At 58.1% G+C, this 14,017-nt stretch overlaps 1 protein-coding gene across 1 annotated transcript in view; it reads right to left on the reverse strand.

The window, feature by feature from the left end:
• Positions 1-224: 224 nt before the first annotated feature.
• LOC100477656 (calpain-8) overlaps positions 225-14,017 on the reverse strand; it is a 35,524-nt gene continuing 21,731 nt past the window's right edge. Inside the window, 11 exon segments of the mRNA XM_034667628.1 lie at positions 225-313; positions 1,039-1,097; positions 1,856-1,950; positions 2,279-2,367; positions 2,718-2,786; positions 4,224-4,288; positions 5,239-5,296; positions 7,342-7,410; positions 10,806-10,842; positions 11,792-12,000; positions 13,299-13,310. Of these exon segments, the coding sequence (XP_034523519.1) occupies positions 290-313; positions 1,039-1,097; positions 1,856-1,950; positions 2,279-2,367; positions 2,718-2,786; positions 4,224-4,288; positions 5,239-5,296; positions 7,342-7,410; positions 10,806-10,842; positions 11,792-12,000; positions 13,299-13,310 (786 nt within the window). The 3' untranslated portion in view covers positions 225-289.

A 14,017-nucleotide genomic window follows, 5' to 3' on the forward strand; every position in this document is an offset into this window, starting at 1 on the left:
CCCCACTTTGCACATTGCCAGAGAAAAGCAAGAACCATTTGGACCAGAATTTATTTGACCGCGGTCCCTCCACTGGGCTCCAGGGTCAGCCTACATGCTGCTGAAAGAGAGGCCGGGCCCCCAGACGGCGTGGGTGGGACAGGCTAGGACCTCCAGGGACAGTGACGGGCAGGAAAGATGGGAACAACCAATGACGGCCATTCAGGGAACCTCGCTCGGGGAATTGTGAAGAAGAGGAAAGAGGTGGCAGGTGAGCTGGCGTGGAGCATCACCGACGTCCACACGCAGGTCAGACCAACACGCAGCACAGCCACTGCAAAAGAAGGACCCCACGGTGAGCTCAGTGCTCTCCTGGGAGCCGGCACGACTACGCCTGAGACACTCTCCCACCCGGGGTGGCGTGACTGGTGATGCGTCCACGCTGCGGTGAGTGCCTGGGAGTCCTTAACTCAGTCCCAACCCCGTGAGCCCTCCAGACAGGTGGCTTAGGAAAGTCTCAGACCCAAGACGGCCTTCCACAAACAGGCGTGTGCGTGTGCACGCATGTGGTGCATGTGCGAGTGTATGTGTGTGTGCGTGTGTACATATGTATACACTCCATGTCAGGGGCCACACTGACATGCGGATGCCTGCAGGGGCGCCTCCAGGAAGACCTTCCCTACATCACTGGAAATAGGTCACCAACATTCCCCTGGTTGTTGGATCACCTTCTGTCCGTTAATCTAAGACATCTGCTCCTGGAAGTCAGTCATTAAATTGCACCCACCGCCCACATTTCCATTCAAATTAGCAAGGGCTGGCATCCCAACATGATTTGAAATGTAGCCGTAGCTTTATCTTCAAGACAATAACGGATGCATGTGTTGGAAAGACCTTTGGGTCAATCCCATTTCTCCCCGCAGTTGCTGGCTGGAGAAGACGCATTGTAGCCACGTGGAAGTAAGACAGGTCACCGCGAATGAGCCCCACTTGGCACCTATAACGACCCAGAATCATAGTCCCATCAGCAAGCCGTTCACCAGAACCCCAGCCACCTACCTCAGCCAGGGAGAGCTGGACTGTGCCGCTCTGGTCCTTGTCCAGCAGCCTGAACAGTTCTAGAATGCCAGAGAAGGAATGAAATTAGACTTTGGAACTGCAAAGAGCTGCCTCCATCCACTGACCCCCCCACGAGCCCCCTTCCCTGACCCCCCAGCTCCCACCTGGCCGCAAGGACTCTGGAAAGCTCCATGGAGATTTAGTGCCCTGTGTGGGTTTCGGGGCAGGCATTCCCCTGCCCCAGGGGACACTTGCAGCCATGAGCAGAGACGGTCCCTCGCCCTCTCCACCCTCTGAGGCTCTAGAACTGCGTTCTGTCCACGGGGGCCGGGGGGAGGAGGGAGCTGTGGACAGACTGCAGTTGCCTCCTTGGTGGGTGAGCCACTCTTGTAGTTTCATCTCCAGCCTTTTCCCGTTAGGGCCGCCCCCCCACCCCGAGGGAGGAGACCTTTCCCTCAATAGGACACCTTCGCGAGCGCCCACCGCCCAAGACGGAACACACGCCCTGCCTGTTGGGGGGACCCAGACCCTCCTAGGAGCTGACTCAGGCTCTGCACATGACCCCAGAAGAGACACTAACAGATGTTTAAGCACCGCTTCCGGGGCTTGCTCAGCCTGGCCCAGTGACTGCACGTGCAGTGGACACCAGCACCATCCACCAATAACAACCGTCAGGACAGCGTTCAGAGTTTCCGCAAAAGGGCAGCGCCTGGCCCTTGGTGTGGCCAGCTCGTGCCGCCTCCCCCAGGAGGCTTGCCTGGCTCCGCCGCCCAATCCTGCAGTGGAACGGGTGGGGTTGAAGGACAGAGGGACTCACTGAAGAGGGTCTCCAGGCGAATGACACAGGCCACGAAGCCATCGAAGTCGATGCTGAGTCTGCCGTCTGCATACCGCAGGTGCTGAGCGTGAAACCTACGGCAGGGAACCTGGGTCACGATGGGGCTCTGGGCTCAGGGCTGACACGGCCGGGCCTCCTCCATGGGATGCAGAGCCTCTGGCCACCCCAGAAAAGGCAGAGAAGCTGGGGGTCACAAAACTCCTGCCCGGCACCACTCCCCACCCCCAACAGCAGCGAGATCCTTGGGGAAAAGACCCGGCAACACATGGATAGGTAAGGCGCTCACAAGGCCTTCACATCGGTATCCAAAAAAAAGGAGTGACCACGGGTGGTCGTTCGTCGCCATGCTGTTCAGATTATTTAATATGAGCATATCAGGTCCCAAGACATTTTCTGCAGGACGTGTCCTCACCTGCCTTCCTAAGGGCCGCCCTCATGTCATGGGCCTCAATGGTCCCCAAGCGGTTGTAATCAGTTTCCCGGTAGATGTCCTAGAGCAGGACAGAGATTCCAGGTAGAAAACAGCGGTCAGAGGCCCCACCAGAGCGACTCCTTCTACCCACTGCTCCTTCAAGAGGATGAAACCTCCCTGATTCCTCGCGGGAAGTTTCCGGAACAAAGGGAAGAGCTGGGCTGAATGGCAGGGCTCTCCATGAAGGGCTCAGTATGAGCGCCTCCTAGCCCCCCTGAACTATGAGTTTGGTTTTGTGCTAGGTTTGAGCATTTTAGACTCTGCTCAGACTAGGGTGGGAGGTGCCGGACAGGGAGGGTCGAGGAGCTAGAAACAGAACTGACAAGGGACCAGAGCCCAGGGGACGCCCCCTAAGGAGAGAAGAGTTACCAGGCACTTCCGAATCTTCAGCCAGAGCGTCCTGAGTTCCGCCAGCCCCAAGGTGCCCGTGCCACTGCTCTAGACACGGTCAAGGCCAATGCACCCAAATGCCACGGCCTGTGCGCCATGTTCTCTTGTGACCACAGCGAGCGCCTACGGCCTCAGTGAACCACCCGTGTGCGCAGTAAGCACGGCCCCTGGGATCACGGTGGGAAGGGTGGCAGGAAAACAACTCAAATTAAGGAGAAAGAGTCAGACACCCCCACAGCCCCCCCTTTGAGGTCACAAGCCCAAAGACCTTGGAGCGGGGTCATTCATGAGATCCAACACCCTAGTCATCCTGGCTGTGCAGAGGGCTGGCCCAGAAGAGCTGGAAAGGCACCTCCAGATTGAAATTTCCGTGAGTGGTCATTGAAATAACCCCTTGGTGAGAATTCATATTTTAACAGAAAAGTCGTCAGGACCATGGGGTCGGGATACTCAGCCACACGGTCTGTGCGCATTTGTCAACGAGCCGAGAAGGGGCTCAGTGCTCCCACCAGGACACGCTGGCTCAGCCCAGGGGTTCTGGGGACCTCCCTCTGTCCAACTCACACTCCCCCGAGCAGCGGTAACGGAGCCCTGGGCTAGACAATGGGGACCCTCTCGGAGTTCAGACTCTGAAGCACCTGTTCTCTGCAATCACAGCTGATCGATAACCACCCGTGCATTTCAGACACACGAGGTTGTGACGCAGACTGTCACCCCCACCCCGTCCAACACGAGAGGTTTGCAGAACCCCTCTGCACGACTGCCATGCAAACCAGAGTCATGCCTCCCGCCCTGAGGTCATCAGGCCTCATTCTTACACTGAAGAGAACCCTCCAAGCCTCCATGTTTCAAAGAAATCGCCTTCACCATGCACACCATGGAGGACGGTGACCTGGCCCCACTCCCAGCAAGGACATTCTCCCTCTGAGCCTTCACCTAAGCTGTTCCCTCCACCTAGAATGTCCCAGGCTCCCCCATTCCTTCCAAACACTTTTGCACATTCTTCAGTGCAAAGTGAGGGTTAAATTGGGTCTGAGAGAACAAATAGGTTTTATCTCGTGTGATAATTAATTAAACTAGTGGTGGTGGCTGTGGGAGGGCTGTGTTACTACAGGAGACAGACCAGATGTGGAAGGGGAGGGTGTGGAGGGGGAGGGGAGAGAAATGGGGTGAGGGAAGAGGGTGGAGGGGGAGGGAAGAGGAGAGGTGAGTGTCTCTGGACTAATGGGTTTGAAACAGTCGCTGAAACACAGAGCAGCTCAGCCTCCTCACCGCGCGAGGGAGAGAACCGCGGGCTTCCCGAGGAGCGAAACGAGGTGGCACGGTTTTCCCTACCATGCGGGCAGCACAGCCACGCGCTCCACCTTCCACGCACTCCACCACCGCGGGTGCCCCTGCCTGTGCCCTCCCTCCCCTCTCACAGGAAAGGTCGAGGAGCCATGAAAATCAGGGAAAAAGGAAAATACTGCAACACATAAAGGATACGTCCATCAAGCTTATCATCTCCCTACAAGTGTTGATGTCAAATCCACAGAATTTTACGTCTGTTTCTAAACATTCAAATGGAAAAGGAGGTGGGAATCGGGTTCTTTGGAAGGCGGGAAGAGAACCTCCCAGCGGCAGGTGCTCGACCTGGACTCTGGCCCCGCGGGTCACCAGTCCCAGGGCTGCTGCAAGCTAACCTCTGAGCTCTGGTTCCCTCCTCCATCAGTGAAAATAGTTGCCCCAAAGGCCGGTTGGGGATAAAACAGGATAATATGAGATCTCAGCACAGCACTTGGTACACGGTACGCTCCTAGCAGGACAGCTAACTCTGTACGGGCAAGCCAGCACACCTCGTCCTCAGAATAACCCCACGTGGTCGGGACTATCAGCATTCCCATTTTGTAGATGAGGACACGGAGGCCCAGAGAGATTGAATAACTTGCACAAGACCTCCGAACCAGCAGGGGCAGAGCCAGGGTCTAAAGGCAGGTGTTCTGAGGACAGCTATGACACATTACTCGCTCACCTGCAGGCACCTGCTTGGAGCTGCCTCCCTGGCCTCCACCTCACCTGGCCTGCACCTGGGAGCCAAAGACCCTGCAGCCGTCCCCTTGTCTCTCACCCCTTCTCAGCAGAAGCCAGGACTGGAGCAGAGAGCGGAGACCATCGGGCCAGGGCCTGTGCCCTGCTCAGCTCCAGTCTGTCTCTCGAGGGCCCGAGGGCTCTCACTGGGCCTTCTCCTCTGTGTCCCACATCTCAGCCCAGTCCTGGCCCTCGCTGCAACAGCAGGAAGCCTCAGGTAGCCCATTCCCACCCTTGTGCCCAACCCCATCCTCATCCCCTTCCTTGTCCCCGTCCCCACCCCCATCCCCTTCCCTGTCCCCATCCCAGTCCCCAACCCAGTTTCCATCCCCATCCCTCTCCCTGACCCTCCCCCCACCCCTCCCTAGGNGGTCTCCACCCCCCACCCTTAGCCTCCCATGAACTTTCTGGAAAGCTCCAAGGAAGAACTTGCCTTTGGAAAACGCCTCATTCAGAACTGTCCTGAGTTCACGGGCACCGATCTCAGCATCCTGGAAAGAGGAACCCGAATGTGAGTCACGCCAGGTCCTGACAAGTTTCCAGGTGTGAGGTTGACGTGGACCAGAGAGCAGGTCCAAGGGCCCAGGGGCATCTTTAGACACTCTAGTTCTAAGCTTCTCTGGGGTCCACCACAGCCTGGCGGGAGCGTGGCGAGGGGTGGGATCAGGAGCTGGCAGCGACGGGCCCCGCGCCCACCCCTGAGGGGCTCACAGCCTCAGAACCACGAGGCCTCCGTCGCGGAGTAAGTAGCTGCGGTTTGGTAGACTCGTGAACACCACACACACACGCGCGCGACAGAACGCGTCATCCCACGTGATGGGATCCCTGTAGATTCACAGCCGCCAAGTGGCAGAGCTGGGATTGGAAACCTAACACGGTCTCACCCAAAGCGCCCGCTCCCCCGCGGCATCTCACGCAGAAGCCCCCCAGACTGGGTGCAGAAGTGTCAGGGAAAGATTTCCTGAGCGCGCCAGAGGGAAGGTTGGCCCTTTAACTCTCAGATGGGGACAGGCCTCAGGCAGGACACATGAAGTGCAGAGAAGGGCTTGGGGCTGGGGTCTGGTTCCAAGTGACTGTGTGACATCAGCTGCAGAGCCTCCCCTGTGACCTTCGGTTTTATCGTTCGTACCGGTGGCCTCACAGCCTAGGCCCTGGCATGGCTCCTGGGTACAACATGGGGAGGGCCCCGCAGAGTCACCCGGGCGCCGGGACAAAGACCCCAGGACCCTCTGGGCCAAGAATGCCGCCCCCTTGCCTGCAGGAAAGAGTCTGGGTTCAGACCTCGGCCTGTCTTCTGGAGGCCACATGTGGCCAGCCACTCAATGACACAGCGGGAACAGTGACTGACGGCCCCACACGGCAGGGGAGGGAAGATAGGTGCCTGACAACAGACACAAAGACGGCCGTTTGTTCCTTGTTCTTGATGTTCTCAAAAAAACATTACCCTCGGCAGCCAAGGCAAAAGGCTCGTTAGTAAAAATACTGGTCTGACCATCCAAATAAAACAGAAATGCACTCATTTTTGCAAGAGTTTCTTGAGCAGCCGAAGGAAACTGTGTGTGCAGTTTCATTTCCTGCAAAGGATTCTGACATAGTTTCTTCTATTCCATTCTCCGCCCTGAGCTGCCCTGGGGGCGGACAGTATTGTTTCTCCCCTTCTGTTAAGGACTGAACGAGTATGTCCCCCAAATCCCTGTGTGGGAGTCTGAGCCCAGTGTGATGGTCAAGGGGGGGCACCTGAAGGAGGTGACCAGGCCCGGAGGGAGGGTGGAGCCCCCGCGGTGGGATCAGTGCCCTTGCAAAGGGGCCCAGAGCCCCCTCGCCCCTCTCTCCACCAGGAGAGCACAGGGGGAGGCCGCCAGCAACCAGGAAGGGGGCTCTGCCCAGAACCTGGCCCCCTGTACCGGACCTTGCGCATCCAGCCCCCGGATCTGGGAGAAATCAGTGTCTGTTGTTTACAGCCCCGTGCACTGTGCTTGGTGCCGCAGCCGGAGCCAAGACACCAGCCAAGGCCCTGGGGTGCACCTCAGTAGCCTTCAGAGGGCAGCCCATGTGCTGTACTTATGGGGCCGTGTGGAGTCCTGAGTCTGCTCTGACATTTGCGCCCACAGGCCTGGAACTGTGATAAACCCAAGTCTGCACACAGCGTGGGGTGGAAAGGGGCAGGGGAGCCACTGGCACAGGCCCTGGAGTGAATTCTGGGGCTGAGTGCTGAGGGCAGGCGGGTGGCAGCCAGGGTAAGTGAGCCGACTTCACCCACCTCAGAAGCCTATTGATTTAGGGACGTCTTGCCATCCTGCTTCTGGATTTCCTATTTTCTCAAGAGTCTGTCAACGCGACAAGAGACGTGGCCTCGAGACCATCACTGTCCCCACAGCGCAGGGAGAGACCAGAGCTGAGACAGGAGGAGGCTGAGAAGAGAGGCTGGGGCCCCTCACCCTTCATGCCCACGGAGATGCCAGGGGACAGAGGCCCAAGTGGCCTGAGGTCTTGGCCACCCTCCTGCCCATGGGGGAGTCGTGTTGGCCCCGCTCACCTTCCCTGAAAGCTTTCCCAGCAGGCTCCGGAACTGGCCGTCCTCCTGGTGCTCTTCGCCGGGGTGCGGCTAGCGGGAAGCACAATGCAGATTTAGTGGATGGGGGGTAGGAGGTCGCTGGGAGAATGAAAATTTCACGTCCATCACTCCCTATTTCTACTGCACACCTGCCACATGGCGGCATTGGCTCCGTGGGGCGCGGGGCGGCGTTCCCTCTCTGATGCAGGGAGGTGATCCCGCCAGCCCTCAATTTCCAGTTTCAACCCGGAATTGCTTTCAAAGAAGGACAGAAGTGCTGACAGCAGAGAATCTCCATCTGACCTGGGGGGCCCACCCCCCTGAGACCCTCCGGGAGTCAGTGAACCCCAGAAACCACATGAACACATTGGGTAGTGTCTGTGTGTGTTTTCTTAGTGTTCCTCGGACTCCCAAATCGATCGCCCAGGATTCAAACGTAGTTGGGGTCACAGCCTAGTGGACATAGCAGAAGTCGGAGCCAGAAGACGGAGTTGGGACACGGGAGGGACTCTGCCCCGGGCTCCCAGCACCCTCTCACAGTCAGTGGTGAAATGACAAGGCTGCTCCAAGTGCCCCTTCTGATGTGTGTCAAAGTCCCGTCAAAATCACAAATCATTACATGACCAGGTCTGTCCAGAGACCTCCCAGCCTGACAAGGGCTCCACCCCCAACATCCCCGCCGACAGATGGGGAAGTCACATACTTCCCAGGTGGCTTCAAGAGTCCCCAGAAGGCCAAGTTCATTTTCTAAAACCATCGCCCAGAGAAGCACAAAAGACCGGACATGGCCTGGCGACACATGTACGAACGGGAGTAACAAGAGCGGTCTTCATGCTCACCATTGACGGCGGCCTCACTACCCGGGCATCTCACGGATTAATTCACTTACTGCTCATGACTGTTCTGTGGGGTGGGGCTCACTACCGTCCACACAGCATACGTACAGTTAAGTAATGCCAAGACCGCACGGCTAGGTGGCTTTGGAGCCGGGATCCGAGCTCGTGCGCTTCCCTGCCTTTATTTGAAAAACCAGAGCACACGCTCTCGGGGCCAAACACGCCTGTAGCTCCTGGGCAGCCTCCTCGTGCGCAACATGCGGACAGCGATGCCTCCCTACCGCTTACACACGCGATGAGCAAATCCGAGAGCACGTCCCGACTTTTTAGACAAAAAGTGATACACGCTTGTCATCACACATGCATGACTTTCAAGAGGTTTTATAGAATAAACACATTGTGCTGTTCCTGTCACACAATACACTACACACCGAAGTCAACAGGGACGTCCACAGACTCCGGACTGGGGTTAGATTCTATTATCCTGGGAGGGGGGTGGAAAAGTACAAATCAAACAAAACCACGAAGCCAGGATATGGAAGTGGGCACACGCAGGTGTGAGGCAGTCATGCTGCCAGCAGGTGGGAGCACCGCACACGGATCATGGGAACAAGAGAGACGTTTGCGTGATGGCGTATGTGGAACCTCAGTTTCCTCATTCCTTTAAAGAGATTTACTGGATGCNGACTGGGGTTAGATTCTATTATCCTGGGAGGGGGGTGGAAAAGTACAAATCAAACAAAACCACGAAGCCAGGATATGGAAGTGGGCACACGCAGGTGTGAGGCAGTCATGCTGCCAGCAGGTGGGAGCACCGCACACGGATCATGGGAACAAGAGAGACGTTTGCGTGATGGCGTATGTGGAACCTCAGTTTCCTCATTCCTTTAAAGAGATTTACTGGATGCCTGGCATATGGCAGGGGCAGTGCTTGTGTTCTGTAAGTCCTGAGTCCCCTGCACACTCAATCCCCGCATGTGTGCGTGTGTGTGTGCGTGGACGCACACACACGTGTGGGGCCCTGGAATCCTAGGAACTTGCAAGTCTCTGAGGGACCTCACGAGGGAAGGCTGGGCGCTAGGCTGGGGGGCTCCTAGTTCATAAAGTGTCAGAGCCCCCAAGCTCGTGCAGAAGCCCCAGGGTGGCCAGGGAGCAGCAGCTGTGAGCTGAGACTGGGGTGTCCCAAGGGAGAACGATAAGCACTGCGACAGGAAGAGTCTTCCTGTAAAACAGCAGGTGTTTCAGGAAACCCCTAGACCATGGGAGGGGGAGATGGGAGCTCCCACAATGACTGGGCTTGAACTCCTGCCAACCTGGTGCCGTGGAGGCCTGAGCCAGCCTTCTGTTGATTTAACAGAAACCAAAAAGGAGCGGAAGGATAGCTCCTTCCACCCAAATTGCCGGCTCAGATCCATGCCCTCCACTCGGGCACACGGGCCTTACTGACCCCCTGGGATGGCAGCAGTTGAGGCTGCTGTGAGAGAGGAGTCCACGAGGAGGCTGGGCCTCTACCCCCAGCAGGGTGGGGGCGGGGCAGCTCCATCACCAGGAGCTGCCAGGCTGGAAAGCGTCTGGTGCCAGGTGTCACGCTGACCCGGCGCACTGCTGGGCACCAGCTGTCAAAGGTCTGGCACGAATGCGCCACTCGGACAGTGGAGATGGGCGATTCTGTCTAATGAGCTCATGACGTAAGCCCCAGAGCTAAGCTGAAGCTAAGAGAACACTGTATGTGAACTCTACTGGCATTAAAATAAAAACATAAAATAACGCTGAATAAATGAATGAATAAACAAATGAACGAACAAACGAACCCCAGGGCTTCTCACACCTGCAGGAACAGAAGTGTACAAACCCACCAGGTGCCTCTCTCTGCCCTGCTCAGCCAGACCCCAACACACAGCAGCGGGGCCGACAGGTGGCGGGGCCTCGTGAAGACAGTGCTGCTCACCCCAAGCGCCCACTGGGGCAGACAGGGTGGCCCTGCGACCCAACCCCTCACGGAGCAGCCCCCCCATGGGCAGCCTCCATGGGAGCCACCAGAGAAAAAGGACAGTGGGCTGAGGACAGGGGGTGGGTGAACCCACACGCAAAACCGGTGCATTTCCCCCTGCAGCCTCTGCCCTGACCTCGCCCCTCCATGAGGCCCCCAGGCTGGGTGCTGGCTCCAGCACCCCCAGGCCCCTGGCACGCAGCGTGAGACCCATGTCCGGCATTTCTGGATGAGCTTTCCTTCATCGGTTTCATGCGCCTCCACCATCTGTCCCCAAAAGCCTGCAGGTCTGAGAGCAGGGGCTAAAACTCTCCCTCCCCAGGCCTTCTCTGTCCTGCCCAGAACTGCTCAAGCACACAGGCGCATTCTGTCTGAGGGTCCTGACAACAGATGCGGGGGACAGACGGCCTGGCCCCCAGGGGTAGGGATGAGCCACCAAGCCAGGGTCCCCCTGCTGCTGTCTCGTCTTTGTCAGGAAGGGCCAGAGCCTAGAAAATGTTGTGGCCCTGAAGAACAAAAGATGATCATCCTTAATACGTAAAGAACTTCTACGAATCAACAAGAAACCCCGAATGCCTGCTCTGCCCCAGTGCCGGAGTGTGTTCTGAAAGATTGCGTACCTCATGTGGGTTTCCAGCCACCACAGCCCCCATCTCCCTGGAACACAAAGAAAGGAGAAAGACAAATGCAATGAGTCAACAGCACAGCTGACCAGGTTCTCTCAGAAAGCATTTTACTTTTCTGAAGCATTGGCTTCCCGCCCAAGACCCTCAGTCCCTATGAGCACCAAACCATATGGACTGACTCCTGACCCACTTCCCTCCCTTCAGCCCCCAATCCCCCCCACCCCGGGGTCTGTGACCAGACGAGAGCTGCCCAGCTCAGAGGCCCTTCATGAAACCTGAAATGTTCACCTGGTGGCCCGCTCTTGGGGGATTGTCTCTCCAACTGGTCACTCTCCCCTCCCTGGGGGACCCAGCTCTGTGAATCCCTATCGACGCTGCCTCTGGACAATAAGCCAGCAAGCCCACAGGCCGTGTATGCATGCAAACACGTACACGGTATGTGGTGTAATGTGTGTGTGTGCTGTGTGTGTGCTGTATGCATGTATGTGTGGGGCGTGTGCACGCATGTGTGTGCTATGTGCCGTGTGTACGGTGTGTGGCATGCATGTGTGTGCATGAGTGTGGTACATGTGCATGGGTGTGTGTGCCACGTGTGCGTGTGAGTGCAGCATTGTGCGTGTATGCAGTGCGTGTGCGTGGGGGTGTGTGCATGTGTGCGTGTGTGCGGTGCACGTGCATGGGTATGTGTGGGGGAGACAGTGCTCCCTCTGGATCCCACTCGCTGGGCCCAGGGACCATCCTCACTGGAGGAAAACTGTCTGCCCAGCCTTGACCTGTTTGAAGCAAACAGCCTGGTGTCCCCTAGACCCATGGGGGCAGGAAGGGGACACCGAGTGAAGGACCCGTGGGAGCCGGGACTTTTACAGATTCTGTCTGGGCCCCGGAGGCTGTGAGCCAGGAATCCTGCACCCACCAGGACACGCGAGCCCCCCACCCAGGCACTGAGCCCACATGGCACCGCAGAGGGCCAGGACACGCACAGGGCCTTGGCCTTCCGTGAGAACAGCCTGAGGCAGAAGTCTCCGTCCTGGAAGGGCTCGAAGGTGGACGGCACCAGCAGGTACTCCCCCGGGGGCAGCTGCAGCCGGCCGGACACCTCCCGCAGGCTGGCAAGGGCACTGGCGTGTGCAGAGGGCTGGCGGCCCAGGAAGAAGTTCTGGCCGAGGGGCGCGTCCGTGTGGCTCTCCAGCTGCACAAAGCAGGGCAGGATCAGGTCCCTCGGAACCGGAAGACCGCAGCTCGAGAGTGTGGTCTTACACTCTGATTTGGAGATGGATGATTTTTAACGCCGGGCTAGGAACTGGGAAGCCTCGGGTTCTGCTGAGGAAATGCCCGTGTCCACCAGCAGGTGTATTTGGGCACTTTCGGTGCCAGGCCCCATGTGAGGCACCAACTCTGTTGATGCCACGGTGGCCGACCCCTTGCCCTCTCCCCGGTTAAGCAAAGGGGCGCGGAGCAGGGTCTCAGGTGCACACTGCACTCCTCGCTGGGGTTCTGTCCTTAGGAACTCCCCACTATCAATCCCATAGACACTTCTCTGTGGCTGCAACTGGGCGGCCCTGAGCCCCCAGCTCAGGCCAGTGGCTGGGGGTGGGGAGCTGAAAACCTGCTCTTAAGCAAAAGCAGCCAGAAGGGCCTGCTTGCCTCTGGGAAACCGTTTTGCAAGCAGAGGGGCAGTCAGGCTGGGAGGCTCCCCAGGCTCCTGGTTCTCCGCGGAGGAAGGACGCACCCTATGACCCCTCTGTTTGGTGGTGGGAGGGGTTGGTGAGTGATGCAGGCTAATTGGAGACAGCAAGGTGCCCAGGCTGTCATTACGGTGATTAAGCCGCCCATGGCACTGCGTCTTTACGACCCATCTTCCTCAAGACACCTGTGTCAAAGGGCCAGTGCTGAGAAGCCGCAGAACTGTGATTTCTTTGTGACATGGAACGCCCACCCCAGAGGGAACGGCGTCCATTCACGGTCACCAGCCCCTTTGGATCACAGGTCTGCTGTGCGATCACAGGGCCTGACTGTGCGAGCCGGGCCAGGCCCCCACTGGAGGCGCTGTCTGTTGGGGGCTCTCTCAACCAGCCAAGCACAGGGGCAGCCAGAAAGCATGTTAAGTATGACACGATGGTGTGTCACCGGGGAGACACAGTCTGAAGAGCCCGGGAGCCAAACAGATAAAGCCGGTGCTTCCTTTTCTTACCGGAGATCAGGGCATTTATTCCTGTCACTAGATCGAGGAGCCTGGGGCGTGCTGTAACCTCCTGGTTCCCATCAGACCACCAGGCACACAGGGGCCAAAGTCACCACTGTCCCCTCCTGGGGGCAGTGGGGTGGGACCAGCATTTTCTCTGCCACCTGCCGGGGTCACCAGCTCACAGGACCGTGTGGCAGAACCAGCTTCCCTCCAAAGAAGCAACCTCTGTGGTATGCCCGGGCTTGAAGGCCGCCACGCCACGTCTTCCTGAAGGAAGGACACCTTGGCCAGCGCTCACGTACCTCTTTGGGGACCTGCGGAGCAGAAGGAAAGAGCAGGTCACCCACAATGGTGAGGCCCACCCTCTGTGCCCTGCGACCCTCCCCACATCGTGCAGACAGTTCCTTCTGACCCTGGAACGTCCTGGGTGAACTTCCAGGCCGTCTGAGACCACTGCACCCTAGAAGTCTGAAGAGGAAAAGGGGCTAGCCTTTGACTTTATTTTCTGGTTGTGTTTTCAGGACCCCACATTCCCGGGGGGATTGATGAGAGCTAACATCTCACAGACCTGCACACCTGCACCCAAACCTGGAGCAGCGAGGCCAGTGGAAGGAAATGCAGGATCCTGACCCCAGGTGACAGGCTTGCCCAGCCTGAGCCTGTCGTCAAGCAGGAAGGTGATGGGGGACAGGGAGCGGGACAGGCACGCAGGGCTCTTCAGCCTCTGGGGCATCAGGGCTGCTCCCCAGTTGGTGAAAGGCTTTCAACCTACACAGGTCTCCGGATTTCAGATACCCAAAGCCTTAGGAGTCAGTTACGGGGATCACAGAATGGTACCCCCTACAATCCCAGGTGCCCCCCATGACCCCAGGTGCCCCTATGACCCCAGGTGTCTCCTACAACCCCAGGGGTCCCCCACGACCCCAGGTGTCCCCCATGACCCCACATGCCCCCTGCAGCCCCAGGTGCCCCCCTACAAACCCAGGTGCCCCCTACAACTCTAGGGGCTCCCCATGATCCT

The sequence above is a fragment of the Ailuropoda melanoleuca genome, chromosome 8, assembly GCF_002007445.2.
Source record: "Ailuropoda melanoleuca isolate Jingjing chromosome 8, ASM200744v2, whole genome shotgun sequence".
Taxonomy (NCBI): Eukaryota; Metazoa; Chordata; class Mammalia; order Carnivora; family Ursidae; genus Ailuropoda; species Ailuropoda melanoleuca.